This window comes from Trematomus bernacchii, unplaced genomic scaffold (assembly GCF_902827165.1).
Source record: "Trematomus bernacchii unplaced genomic scaffold, fTreBer1.1, whole genome shotgun sequence".
Lineage (NCBI taxonomy): Eukaryota > Metazoa > Chordata > Actinopteri > Perciformes > Nototheniidae > Trematomus > Trematomus bernacchii.
The window spans coordinates 8,453,310-8,468,330 of record NW_022987313.1 but is presented as its reverse complement, the minus strand read 5'-3'; the positions used below and the strand labels follow the sequence as shown (position 1 = coordinate 8,468,330).

At 43.5% G+C, this 15,021-nt stretch overlaps 1 protein-coding gene across 2 annotated transcripts; it reads right to left on the bottom strand.

Annotated features, from left to right (window-relative positions):
• Positions 1–310: 310 nt before the first annotated feature.
• peli2 (pellino E3 ubiquitin protein ligase family member 2) lies at positions 311–13,654 on the bottom strand. 2 transcript variants are annotated; one of them, XM_034122428.1, is made up of 6 exons: positions 13,336–13,654; positions 8,245–8,374; positions 4,557–4,658; positions 3,374–3,571; positions 3,087–3,275; positions 311–2,961 (listed from the first exon to the last, which is right to left on the bottom strand). In XM_034122428.1, the coding sequence occupies exons 1-6, from the start codon at positions 13,437–13,439 to the stop codon at positions 2,383–2,385; spliced, it is 1,302 nt and encodes a 433-aa protein (XP_033978319.1). In that variant the 5' UTR covers positions 13,440–13,654; the 3' UTR covers positions 311–2,382. The 2 variants fall into 2 exon arrangements, with proteins under 2 accessions (XP_033978319.1, XP_033978357.1); XM_034122466.1 differs by having other exon boundaries at positions 8,254–8,374.
• Positions 13,655–15,021: the final 1,367 nt, after the last annotated feature.

The window sequence follows — 15,021 nt, the reverse complement described above, 5'->3', positions numbered from 1 at the left end:
ATACATGAAATGTGAATAATATAGACTTGGAAATGTGTTCCCTATCACACAAATGCTTTGTTTGATAGAGATATCAAAATCCAGGGACTTTTTGGCAGCCAAGATAGCAGGGAAATGCTCATAGTGAGGAATGATGAAACACATGTGTAACTGTGATTAAACATTGCTGCCATGTTGTACGTACACAGCAAAGACATCAAAGGCAAAACATAGCATCAACTGTACTACCTTTTAAAACCACTAAATCAATATCACAACCACATGAGATTTAAAGAAGGGCTAAAATCAGAGACGACCAACTCACTTTAAGCTCTTTTTAAAAAATATTTTATTCTTTGCAAAGGAGGCATTGGGAGCATCAGTGCGTTCTATGGCTTGTGTACAGAGTTCCTGTATGAGACAGAATCATAGAACAAGCCCTTGGGTGAACTGAGGGCCCCACCCATGTTTACCGAGGAGGAATGTTTGAGGCAGCTACTCTGCAGCTGTTACAGAACACGGTCTTAAGCAATGGGCACAGTGTTAGAGCTGAAAGTGTTGGAGAGGAATGCAACTGTACAATATGTGGCTTAGTACTTGACCCTGCTCGGCAGTTACATAAAATCTAAATTCACAAATGTGGTATGCAAGAAGCGTAATGCTGCTGATGTTTTTAAGAATGCTAGGTATGTTTCTCTTAGTAAGTGAGCCCTTAATCAGACTGGATTCATATTACATCCAAAACACATTTGAATGCTATATTAAAAATGTTACGATCAACTCATAGATTTAATGCTCAATATTGTATTTGTTAAACTAGAGTTAGACTTAATGCATTCAGCTACACTCTACATATAGGCAGTCTGGTAAAAGCTAACATAGCAGAATAATGCAGATTTGTCCCAGATTCTTTACTTTCAATTCATCGGCTACTTTTTTGATCCACACACAATAGATCTCACACATTTTGGCATGGTGTGCGATAATATCATTATTCCCACGGAGCTGGTTGCGAGCAGCTGAACAGCCTCCACTGTAATCCAGAGCTGTCAACACTCCACGATAGCAGCAGTTTGGGTTTAGGACTGTTTACAGAAACACTTTGGATCTGAGAAGAGTGGTCGTTACATCTTGCGTGTGGAGACAAAAAAACATCTCCTTATATTTGGTATAATCTCTGAATGCTGCTGAGACTGTGCCCAGGTTTGACAGCGTACAAATCATTGGATCAGACCCAGCGTGGGATAAAGCTAACAACAGTGCAGATTGAATACAGTACATGTGTGTGGGGCATGGACACGGCTAGCCAACAAGCTAGGTGGATGCATGTGGTAGTTTGTTGTCAAATAGGCCTTAGCTATACATTTAAAAGCACAGCCATAAAGAAAGCAAGTTGTATTATTGACGCACCACCAGTGAGGAGAGTCAATGTATTTCAGTACATTCATTATCAAACCCTTCAAGGTGGGTTTGACTCCTGTTTTCTCTCTGGTGGTGTTTTGGGTGGTGGGCGAGATCATAAAAAGGGGATTGGGGTGAAATGATGCAGGGCACCCACACACACACACACAGTCACACACGCAGGCACACACACGCAGGCACACACACACACACACACACTCACACATCATTTATGCAGGAGAAAAATATATTAACATTTGCATTACAAAACAGTACAAGGGCCTCAGTGTAGTAAAATACCTCTTCTGTCATAAAAAGAATCCATGTGGGCTGTCTCTTCCCTATGTACGCAAAAACAATCTCTCCCTTTGCCTTCAACAAAATATCTCTTCTCCTTTATGAAAAATATTCCCACGGTTTGATGGGATTTGAGGCACTGGATTATATCTCTGTACACAAAAAGTATTTTCCCCCGCCTCCTCAAAGTTCAGCAAATGGAAGCCAAGAGAGCTACGTGATGGAGATGCCGTTAAGGGGTCAGGGCCGGCAGGGCGATGGGGAGCGCTGAACCAGATCGCCATTATACTCAAAGATTCTCTCAGCTTTTCTCCCAGCCAACAGTCCAGCTGTCTGGCTCTCTAATAACTCAGACCCACCAGGAATTGAACTAGAATATGTTATCAGTGTCCGTCTGATGAGGAAATCATTCCTTCTACAACCTTATTTAAAGGCCATCCGATGGAAACCAGCAGTGATAATAGTGTAAAACAATCGTCTTTAAAGCAGTCTCAGGTGAAATCGTATTCAATCCTGAACAATCTGTGGCCCTGAACAATCTGTAACGGCTCTCTGTTGTAAAGAAACCACAGTATATGACCAGAAGACTTACTACTTTCCGCAACTGGCTTACATGAACCAAAGAAAGCACAAAATCATTTCAACAGTTTCACAGCATGTTGGCATTCCTGTCTAATCTTCACTACCGGAGCAGGACCCTCGGGCTCAGTCCACAGGGCCCTGGAAGATTAGCTTGGCGAAGCCCTTAGTGAGGCCGAGCTGGGTGGCACAGAAGGGGCAGGCGGCGTGGAAGGCGTGGGTGCCGTGGGGCAGCGGGATCTCCGCCCAGTATTTCACAGATTTCTCAGAACACACGTGTCCGCATGGCACGAAGGCGTGGGTGGGGGCCCCTGTGTCCACGTAGAAGGCCGGCTCGCAGCCCAGCCACAGCGGCACGTAGGGCCCGACCACCCGGCACATGGGACACTCTCGCTGAGCGTTGGCATCCTGTTCCGAGCGGTGGCCCCAGTTGTGGTAGCCGTGCACGTGGCCGCAAGACAAGTAGACCCAGGGCTGCTTCTCCTCCAGAGAGGAGAGGGCGCGGCTACGTTGCATGCTGGGAAAGGCGAGGGTGTTCAGACCCACGGGGCACTGGGGGCGCCCCGCGTTGATCTCCTGCCTGAGGGCCTCTAGGTGCTTTTGGGTGGGAGTGTGAAAGAGGCCTTCTGCAGTACGCCACAGCAGAGTGGCTCCGCAGAGATCCACCAGGGAGCCGTCCTGCAGGATGTTGCTCTCATGCTCCACCTGCAGAGGGGGACGAAGCAGACGTTCAGTTTCACTAAGCAGCGATACCATCATAGTCATTTTGTGCTTAATGTGCTTAATTAAGGTCACAGTGGCCCTTCTGCTGTATGTATGCAGCTACTGACCAGTTTGCCTGGAGTCTGTGCCGAGCGGGTCTCTCTCAGCGTGTAGACGTCCCCACAAACAGAGATCTCTCTCCACACGCCAGGCTTGGACTCCTCTGTGAAACCACCCTTGGGATGCATTACAAGCACGCCATTGGTTGTCAGTCCGTCCATGTGACCGTCGGGGTTCTTCCATTTTGCAGCTTTTTCCTGTAGAAGAGACAGAGTACACATGCAAAGTGATTGTTACACAACGCTGCCAAATGTGTTTAATACTTCATGTCTATGGTACACTGAGTAGTGCTTACCCCAAGGAAGATGTTTTTGGAAGAATCAAAACCAGCAGCGTAGATGCGGGCGATGAAAGGTGGGACGCGCTCGCAGACCACTCTGCAGGCGAAGCGTGAGATGGTGCTCTGAGTGATGGGGGTCTCCTCTCCCTCCTGGCCGCCTGCTACTGTGTCAGTCACCACGAAGTCTATGGGACTCTCAGTGGATCGCCCAATCTACGCAGAAACACAGTATTCATTCAATATCATGCTTTGGATGTCTTGTAACTATAGTGGCATGATGAAAAGGGGTTTATTTTTCCTTGAACTGTTTTGACTTCCTGGCAAGCCATTTGTCATGTTGTGGCAGTTTGATGCTGCACAGGATCACATTGCTGTGTTTGGGAAACCAAACGTGGTCGTGTCTCAGAATTTTAACCAAAGTTTTACATAGCAGCATATTTTTGATATATCAGTACATCTGTGGAAAGATTCCAAGTTTCTTTTATTTTTTATTCAGGCCTATTTTTAAGCAGACCATAGAGGTCAACACTTAACATTCTCCAGAAACTTCCCAAGCTAAACAGAGGAGCACTTTTTTTTCATCTTAAAAATGATCCTGAAGTCCTGTTTTTTTTAAATGAATTTCCCCTTTTCTGAAGTGTTTGTATTTATTCAGTGTTGCTCATAGAAACATGGACACAGGATAGGGCTGATGTGAAGCACGTGTCTGCAGTGCTGACTTCCCTCTAGTCATCTTCTCCTTGCTGTTGACATTACACAATCAGGACACTGAACTCACTGGTGGAGTGTGATGGGAATAACCACCAAATGTGCACAGATTTTAAAAGGCTTAGCTGCAAATACTCTTATTTAAGTAGACTTTAGACTCCTGATTACAACACACTGTAACTATTTTCATAAATCATTGTGGAGGTAATTTTAAAGAAGAAATGTATCTCAGCTTCTCAAATCAATGTAAAGCTTTTATTTGTTATAATTCGTATTACATTTTGATGTTTGAGTTTGTAATGTGAAAATAGAAAAGTAAAACAAAGCTAGTCATATAAGAAAAGCAATCTGAATACTTCCCCTTTGGCTCTGGGAAATAATCTAATCGCTCAGTAATGAAAGTAATCCTTAGTTCCAGCCCTAAAGCAAAAGGACAGGTTTTTGAAAATACAATCCAAACAGTTAACAGTATTATATGATGGGTTTGTACCTGAAACATGTCGGTGTCTTTGTCGTGGCAGTACTCCACCACTACCGTGTGGTTCCTGGACAGCGTGTAGGAGATGCTGTGTTGGCCTTTACAGTTCACAGCCTGCAAATATAACAAGGAATTGATTACATGCTACTCATTGGGATACCATATTAAACACGACAAATGCATATCTCAACAATTGAATAAGAAGCCAAACAACATATTTATGTCATTATTTATGTATTTTGTTTTTGTTTTAGTGAACCCTTTGATGTCTTGGTTTGTGGCTTTAACACCGGATATGAGAGTGCCAAAGGAGAGGCACTGCCATATGCCTTCTGCAATCACTGGTGAGGTTAAATTACAGAGCAGGCAAACAAACCCCACTATTCAAATGCACTCAAATGATGAGTCACACCCTAAGTCTTAGAACAACTATAGATTTATTTATTTATTTCCTTTTAACAACAACAAAAGTGTCTTAGCTTTTCATTAAAATAGAGATTTCTTACAGATGACATTTAAGCAAGAATACTTCCTCATTATATTACATGCTGTGTGTCAGGAATTTCTGGTAGAGAAAAAGGGAAGAGCGTGTAAAGTCACACTCCCATGACAGTGACCGTAAAGCGCCCACTGGCCTCAGTTCACACAAGCCTGGCTACCAGCTGAGCTGCCTCAGTCCGAGCAGTGAGGCATACGATACGATACGATACGATATACTTTATTGTCTCCATAAGGACATTTGTTCTGGACTCCGTCCTGCAGTTCCGCATACATGTATATATACAAACATAGTAGACATTAAGAGACATACACATATCATCAGTCATACACCGTTTGAACAAACACAATACACAGACGCACATACTGACAATGGCGACCTATTGCACAACCCTCATGGCCAACATTTAAAAAGTACATTTCATTACATTTGACTACATTTCATTTCATGTGAATGTTAAGAAGCTTAATGGACATAGGTAGGAATGAGTGCTTATAGCGGTTCAGCCTGCTCTTGGGAACCCTGAATCTTCTACCAGAAGGTAGGAGCTGGAATTCTGGGTGGAGTATGTGGGTGGGATCAATTTGTTTTGCCTGTCTGATAATGGACTGCTCGTATATGTTTTGGAGAGATGGGTGTTTTTTAACCCCCATAATTTTCATAGCAGTCTGTACCAGGCGAGCGATCTGTGACTTTGACTGCACTGTCAAGTTACCATACCAGGCAGTAATACCATACCTAATGATGCTCTCCAACACGGCATGATAGAACAGTAACATGAACTTATGGTCGACTCCGAAAGCCCGGAGTCGACGCAGAAAGTACAACCGCTGTTGAAGTCTAGAGCACAGACCTTGAACATGCGCCTTCCAGCTGAGTGTATTATATATAGAAATGTTATTCATTGGGATAAACCCCTTGAGATGCACCATCTCGTTTTCAAGGGGGTGCCGAAAATTATTATCTAGATGGACACCAAGGTACTTATAGGAGCTGACCTGAGTTATGGGTTCATTGTGGATAACCACCGGCCTAAGGTCACCCACTGCCTTTGGGTCCCACACCATCTCCTCAGTCTTCTTCACATTCAGCACCAGATGGTTAAAATCACACCACTGCACACATCTCTCTATTTCAGAGTGATAAGCCGATGAACTGCTGCCTTTGTGCATTAAGCCAAGGATGGCTGTATCATCTGAGAATTTGATGATATAATTCTCCGGGTGGATTCTCATACAGTCGTTTGTGTACAGTGTGAAGAGGACAGGGGAGCTCACACAACCCTGGGGGGGCTCCTGTACTGATGGTCCGGGGCTCTGAGAGGTCATTGTTGACCCTGACGTGCCGAGTACGATTGGTTAAAAACAAAAAATACCATTTCAAGATAAAAGGATTTATACTGATCTTTATCAGTTTTTGAAGCAAGATGTGAGGCTGCGGTGTGTTAAAAGCCGAGCTAAAATCCACAAACAGTAGGCAGAGGCAGGGTGGGTTGAAGTCAGACCCCCTCTCCCATCGACACTTTACCACATGCCACTATCATCGCGCTCTAATCTGCGGATACCATTTCCCAAACAACCCCCGCCTTTGTCACGTGCGACAGGGAGAGAGAAAGTGGGTCACCAGCGCTGCCACACTCTGCCGAAACATCAGAGACAGACGGGGACAAATGTCATCATCACATGCCGTCTCGTCTCCACAGCGCCGCTACAAACAAATGGGGCTCCACCTGTACCACGGCGTTTTAAAAGGAGTTCCAGCACGTTCCAAAACATATATTTTTTATAAACACCACGCCCCCCCCCCCCCCCCCCCCTAAAGTCACACACACCCTCCCTCAGTTGAAGGAGTGATAAACAACCCAGCAATAGGCTATCCGGCCCTAAAAGGATTGCCAAAGTAAACAATCACTACTGCACAAATGCAGTGATTGAGATTAAATGAGCAAGTGTGAAAGCAGGCGCAGGATTTGTATAGGAGGCTGGCAGTGGCATCATGGGAGCTCCTCATTATCTGTCATGAACACCAGAGTGTGCACAGACACGTGAGATTTCCCTCTCTGAGTAACAGAGCATACTCAGCTCAAACGCATGAGACACACAGAGGGAGCAGTTGGGGGACTGCTGTAGAAAGATTTTAGAAAAACAGGAGATGGCTTGGATCAATTTACTGCCAACTTAAAAAGAAAGCTCTCCTCGAATTAACCTCACCACCCTGCTTGTCTGGGAAGGGCTATATTTGACCGTGTGTACAGCTGGGAGTGCAGGGTCAGGGAACAACTTCCTCCTCAGCTCACCCTGCTAATCCCCGGCCTGGTAACAGGGTGGCAGAGAGGAACGGTGGAGGAAGGGGAAGAAGGTCACAGCAGCTCATGTCTCTGAAACAGTGTGTGACTAATTGTGCAAAGGGCACATTTGCTCAGTTGAGCCGTGCAGCTAAAAACAATCCGATCCAAGGAAACGTGGTTTTCAGAGCAAACTGTCTGAGAAAAAACTTGAGAAAAAAAATGTCAAGCCATATTTGATCAGCCGTTGCAGCACAACAATCATCTCAATCTCAGTTGAAATGATGAATCCCTGCGATGAAAAAGCCTCTGTCACAGAAAAACAGCTATCTGGAGTCATGTTCCACAAGGTGAGAGTAACCCGAACCAGAGGGCCTTCAGCCAGAGAGCTAAACTCCCAACAATTGTCTACAATATTGGGCTTCAAGATGTGCCGAGGTAAGCAAGTCCCCCGGCTTGTTTAGCACTTTTGCTTGGGAACCAACGGCAGGAATGCAGACGTGTTATACTGGAGGGGGCAGTTTCTGGCAGGCACTGCGGTGCATAGAAAAAGCTATGAGGCCCGCTTAGGAACTACAGTGATTGTACTGGAAATGTCAACATTAAGGTCTGCCAACAATAATGTAAAGGAGATCACCGCGCGTTCCATAAGCTACTGAACATCACTGAGAAAACATTCTGCTGCTCAAACAGAAAGTGTTTTTCAAAATGTTCCTTCAGCTGTGATTCCTCTACCTTCAATCACAATGCGTCTAAGTACATTGACCCGATTGCTCATTCCCCTCTCTGTTAGTTATTCACATGCTTATACATTTTTGCCCTAAAATAAACAACAAAAGACAAGTGGATAAGTGTTCATTCTGACTGAGAGTCTGTTCAGTACAACCACTTATTCATCCTGTGATCTGTTTGGGTACCTTGCTTGCCTGGGGTGTGTTGAGGATGTGCACGGTGCTCGGCTTAACACCGTTGGCTTTGGTCCTCCTGTATAGCGCAAATCTGCTTTTCCGTCTACCCCGATCTCCATTGGGCAGAGAGCCATTGTACCTGTGAGGGGAGGGGGGGAGGAAGGAAGGAAAGGACAGCAAATGAGCAAAACAGTTACAAATGTATATCAAAAAAAAGTTGAATCCAATGAGATTTATAGGTTGAATGTCTTGTAATCATATAACAAGAAACATTCATGGTAGCTTTGCCATGCATGACATCACTGGCAATCTAATGTACCCTATTAGCAATCTAAGCGTTACCTTGGATAGTGTCTCTTATTACATAATGCACTCTGGTGCTTGTGATTTCGGTGAGCCAGCTCTGTGTAAACTGCAGCTGTTCTTTTGCGCCGTGTCCCAGGCGGGAGCATCTTTTAAAAATGCACGTCAGGTCTGGGAGCGCACAGTCTGGGTGAATAACTGGCTCTCATGAATGCAATACGGTCTTTTTATATCTGGAATTTAAACGCTTATAAAGAACATCAAAATGTAAAAACCCTCAGCATCCCTAGAAGTTGTTATTTCTCTTTTCCCTCCTCAATATCAGCCCCTCAAGACACCTAGCATGGCAGCTCCTTGTGAATGGAGAAGCCCCTTCCGGTAGGGCCGCCCCTCTCCCCATCCACCAGCTGGTTCCTACAGCTGGGACACCCCATGCTCTACTGCCATCCAACACACACCTTCTGTCACACACCCATGTAACCACAGTGTGCTAACAGACACTGTACAATGGATATAAAGCTATTATAGGCCTCAAGTGTGCGTAGCAGTGCATATCAAGAGGGAGGGAAATTGTACGACCACTAAAGCATCATTCAGATATTTCTCCTTTTTGCAGCAACACAAAGTAGCAACAAGAGCTCCTTCCTGCTCCTCCCTACCTCCGTCCAAAGCTTCTCCACCTGTCTCATGTCTCCTCACGGCTGGCCAGGCATGGAAACACATGGTCCCAGTCAGCACGGTGCACAGAGTTGGCCTGCAGGACAAGCCACCCACAGAGAGCTAGAGAGGCCCTGTCTGATACTGTGGACAAACTGAAACTAATACACTGGAATAATAGTGGATAAGTAAATGTATCAGTATTTAAATATGTTTAGATTGTTAACTTTTGCAAAGACTCTTCAGCGTTTAGCTCGAATGTTGATTATTGTCTAATACAGGGGAGAAATACAGGGGAGAAAGCAGATCAGTTTTTTAATGTGTTTTATGGTCCTATGTGATCCTAAATAAAAATCCATATGGAGCAGAAATGCTGATGCTCTCTCATTGATAAAGTTAGAAGCTAATTTAACAGTGTTCTGACTCTACTCTCATTTCCTTTGAACTGTCCTAGAAAATGTCCCACCTAAATAAAAAGCAGCTAGACTAATATGTGGATCAGAGTTCTACTAAGTGGATTTGAGGGCTATCTGCCGGTTACCTGTGCCTTGGTGTCTCACATATAAACCAAAAAAAGATATGCATCTTTACATTTTCTAATGATCAGTTCTTACCGCTTACTAACTCTTTGAGAAGAACAACCCACGGCTTCCTTTATGCACCTTTACTTAGAGGAAATATTCTGTCACTAGGAACTGCCACATTAGTGAAGGACAGGCTTTTCAAAGCTGTTTTTCTTCTGACCTGTGCGAGACAGACAGTGGATTTACCTTCCAATACTTAGGAGAAGGGATTAGAAGACTCTGGCGTATCACCACCTATCCTCAGGGTTGCACTAAAGGAGCCAACAGCATCTCCTACATCTTGTGCTAACATAAAAGGCTAGTGTTCGCAGAATGAGGAGGGGATATGCGGAGTGGTTAAACCCTCATTAGCATGACACAGAGGCAGGGTGGTCTTAAAGGGTCACAGAAGATGGCACCGAGGTTAGATGATGCTGCAAATCAACTACAGGCTAGTAGTGCTCCGGTTAGGTCAAACTGTACAAATACATCAACGCTACATGGGAGGCAGCCAGATGGCACAGTGAGAGGGAAGAGCATCAGTCAACTGACTCAGATTTAAGCTGCCATGGCCTCAAGTATCCATCTGACTGATATAACCTTGCACCAGACACTGACACCAGACCAGCTCCACCAGCACGCTGACCTTGTTGTGGAGCTGAGGGACGCAAAAGGATAACTAGGGATGCTCAGTATGGCTTTTTTCAGCCGATACCAATACATTTCTGCTTTTCATAGCGGGCCTGATAATAAGATAACCAATAATTGTATACGTTTATAGCTTTAAAATAAGGGCATAAACTGTAGTTCATGCACACCGGGGTTAAAAAAAGGCTAGCAAGTAGTGAACAAAGACAGATGACTTTAAACTCGATCACTATGGCCTAACCAAATCTAACTGACATCACTATTGTCAAAAACAAAAAGAGTACTGGCTCTTGTTTGTTCATTTATTTTTCAAATAAAATACATCTAAAAACTTGTAATGCAAATGTATATCTGTGAAAAGTCCACATCGGTGACATGATGTTTAGTCTGACTTAGTCTAGTCAGCGTGCTGCGCTTGTAAAGACATTTAATAAAATGTGGCTTGTATTATTAGCTGATAATTTATCGGCAATCATGTTGTTATTGTACCCTGCAGTCAACATGTTGCAGCGTACCCCAAAATGCTCCCATAGGCTTGTGTACAGTATTGAAGTGTATGATAGACACGTTGGACTAAATAACGTGTATTTAACATAATATACATTTCCCATTAACAACAGAATACATGTCCGCCTTAGGATAAGTTTTCTTCTTGGATGAATCTGTATAGCATCCGAACAATCAGTGCCAGTTTGTACCAAAGATGTCTGCAAGTTGATTTGTACACTTCCTTTACGGACCGGTTCTTTACGGGGAAATGTACAAAGTTCAATCAATAGGCCCAGTCTCCCTGCCACAATGGACAGAGGAGGCTGAGGAGAGGCAAGGGCTGGGTCCTAATCAATCCATCCTTTCATTTCCAGGATACCCACGCAGTTACCCCCCCCACTGACCAGCACCAAGCCAATCCACCCAGGCAAAGATGGGGGGCAGCCATGCAAGTAATAAGAGCCACCACGGTCATGGCAACAAACCACTGAGAGAACTGCTGCTCAAACAATCTTTGTTCCATGCTGTCAGCTATCTTGTCTACCATCAGTTTTATCAGTGGGATGTGATGTCATGGCAGTGATTATACACCCGTCACATCTGATTCAAATATGTGTCTTTATGTCAGGAGAGAGAACAAAAGTATCAGCTTCAAACGTGCCACATGTTAAGCCCGGGGTAATAAGCAGTCAGCACTTTTGGTCCCTTCTAATAAGCAGTATGTCTGTGAGTGTATCGGTGGAGGGCCAGGGACACAACTACACTCTGCCATGCTCTGCATATATACCCTTTATAAGCATCTCATTTCAAATGCTTCAAACAAATGCTACACACATGTCATTTCGTCAGCACAAACAGTCAAAGTGCTTATGTTAAATCAGTTGCAATACGGGCCAAACTCTAATCACTGATGACACAGCAGGTGTTTTCCATAATCTGTGGCAACCGTTGCCCTTGACAGTTTATCAATATAAACATGATTGTTCATGGTGATAAGTATCTGCGGTGTCTCCTGAACAAATCCTAAAAAAAAACAGTAGTAGTTTCGTAATAGTTGACATAAACAAAGAAAGAGGCACGCCAGTTTGTACTCAGTGGCAGGATGAGACACGTCTAACTAATGCCACTATAACAGCCTTGCTTTTTTTAACATCAACAGACCATGGAGGCATATTGTTTTTTTTTTAATTACGTGCCAACATCATAGTTTCAGTATCACTTTTGAACCCTTGTGTTTTTCTTCAAAGGCTGTTTTAAAACTTACCAAATGTCAAATGACTCTCTTAAAAACACAATCCAAGAACTGTGCCTTAATGAAGTAGTCTAAATGGGCACTTAAGTCAGGATCTATCTTGTAAAAAACAAGATCTGAATAGGCATTTGATGCAAACAAGCAGTTAACAAAAAGTAACTTAGCTGATGAACAGTTAAGAATAGATTAATCAGCAACTATTTTGATGATCGTGTTTGATGATAAGTCATTTATTAGTAAAAATGGGAGTTCCAAATGTTTAGAATTAGTGTTAACAGTATCCCTTTTTTCCCATTATAATGACCAGATTGTGATTTAAAAGTGCAACATGATAAGGTGTTTATCTTCATCCCCCACTTATAGCTGATGTTGGTAGTTGTGCTCCAAAGCCTGGTTACAGTTAAGGCCCTCTACCTGACCATGTGGACAGCAGACATTACTCAATGTAAGTCATCCACTTTGTTTTGGGAAAAGCAAGGTATGTGCTTTCAAACTATTGAACGACACAATGATCTAAAGGTCAATTGTAGCATCTTGTGAATAATACAACTCAGGGCCTTGTGACCACAGTGGGTGTTTCTTGAAGATGTAAAGTCTTGCGGTCTGAGCTACAGATAGTTTAGAAAATAGGAAGAACCCAGGGGGCTGGGGGAGGGGACCATCACCACTTCCGAATTCCTGAACCCCATGAATCCAACTTTAAAGGTAGAAGTAGCAGCTCAGAGTTGCTGATTATGGGCTTCGTTTCACCTGGGTTTGTAAAGTTGTGCTGAACGCATCTATTTGGTGGACAAAGGCTGGTTAAAATGTACCCAGGCTGTTGTTTATTTTAGAGAATGTAACATCGCCACCGACACGGCTCGGTGGAACCAAAATGTACACATTTCTGATTGCGCACGTGTCTGATTAGCTGAGTAACGTGAGCCCGTAAATATAAACTGGGCTTGGCGTCTTTCCCTGAGTATATTTTGAGAGTTCGCTGTGTAAAGTCAATGCCTGTTTAAAAATAAAAGGAAATGTCTTAAGGTCACACCTTATTTAAAAAAATCACGTCGCTACGCTCAGTTACCTACGCGAGTGCCCTGTTGTGAAACTTCCTCAAGCCACATAATCGCCTTTACGTTAACGTAGAGGAGTCTTATAAAGTAAAGTAACACAAGAATGTATACAAGAAAAAGCACAACTTACCCCAGGACCACCAGCTCCCCGTATTTCACCGGGTCTTTGGACGGGGCGCAGTGCTCCTCTTGGCTTGACGAAAACATGAGGCTACTGGCTTCACTGTGTAACATTAGCTATACAGTAATAACAGCGGCTCAGAAATCACCGGGAAATACCTTCAAAAAACACGACAGGCTCTCATTTCAGATCATATATCCAGCGGCATATGTCTCTGTGCCCACGCCAATCCACTTTTCTATAAATAAACTGTCTCAAACTTCTTTAGCGTGACATGGCAAAATGTAACTTACTTGGCGGTCGAATCCGCTCTGAAGCAGATACAAAAACAGCGAGCAGCAGGGCCGGGATGTACCACTCGCTTGTTCTTTACTTTGTGTAGGGGGGGCTCCATTACAAATGTTTGTTTAGAAATATGTTTTTGAGCTTATTTTGGTTTGTAAAGTTATACAATATATATAGAAGACAAAATAGAAGTACTTTGCGTTTAATGTATTGTTCGTTAAATAACGTTATTGGTTTTAGAGTAAACCCCCCCTACTTTTGCCACCTCAAATGGTCTATGGGTCGCACCCTGTGTTATGTAAACAAAGAGTACAATTTGGGAATTCTTAAAGGGATCATACTTTTCCTGAAATGTTTGCAGAGTTTCCAGTTTACCATATCTTACGAGAAAAAGGGATTACACACCGTTTGTCATAACCTGCTTTAAATATTGGCAGGATATGACTCACTCCTTTTCAGCACAAAGGTTGCAAGGTTCACACTTTTATTTGACATTGTTTGTTGTTATAGTTACACAGGCCTAAGGGAGCCTGCAGAAGGTGGAGCAGTAATAGAAGGAAACACATGGTACAAATAACCATCCTGGTACATTTCCTGACAGAGATGCACATGCAAGGAGTCAAAGGATTGTGAAATCAGGTTTGCTTATTTTATTGGTGACCCCATGGGCCCTTTGAAAAACTGTATTTGATTATGGCTTTATTGTAGTTGGCTAATGCATGAAAGGTTTTTTGAAACCTAATGACATCACTGTTTGTCTGCATGCCCGGAAGTTTTAATTTCATATTGCCATTGCTCATTCTGATAGTTTAATTGTGTTGCCCAGCTTACCATTCTCATATTTCCTTTTGTCGGTTGCCAGCCCACAGGTATATGCTTATTTCTTTCCGTAAAATCTTATTTCTGTATTCACCAAGCTCCATGCGAGGAGATGCAAATCAATCTAATAATAACACCTAGTAATTTGCATAATTGCTCCTTCTGAGAATAACTCAGACTGTCTAATGTAACCAAAGGTCTACCTTATGCGCGTTTGTCAAAAGACCTCTCAACCTTCCAGTATCTCACATGTCCAGTTGTTCTCACGGCTTTCTCTTCTTCACTTTTGTCTGGCCGTCTCATCAACATTTTACTGCCTCTGTCTTGTTTTCACAAGAACCTTCATGGCTGGAGGCGCCCTCACTGCTTCGGGCCCCTTCGGTGCTCCCATTGCAATTATGGCCTTCTGTTTGAACTGGTGTTCAGTTTCAAAGTGCCATAACACTTGACACAAAAACAAAAGGCAGTAGGGGTCCACAAAGTTACTTTCATCCCCACCCTTATTTACTTAAACTCTTTAATACTATAAGATGCATTAATGTGTTATCCAATTTGTGAGCAGTACAACCCAGATTAATCCGTGGCATTTGT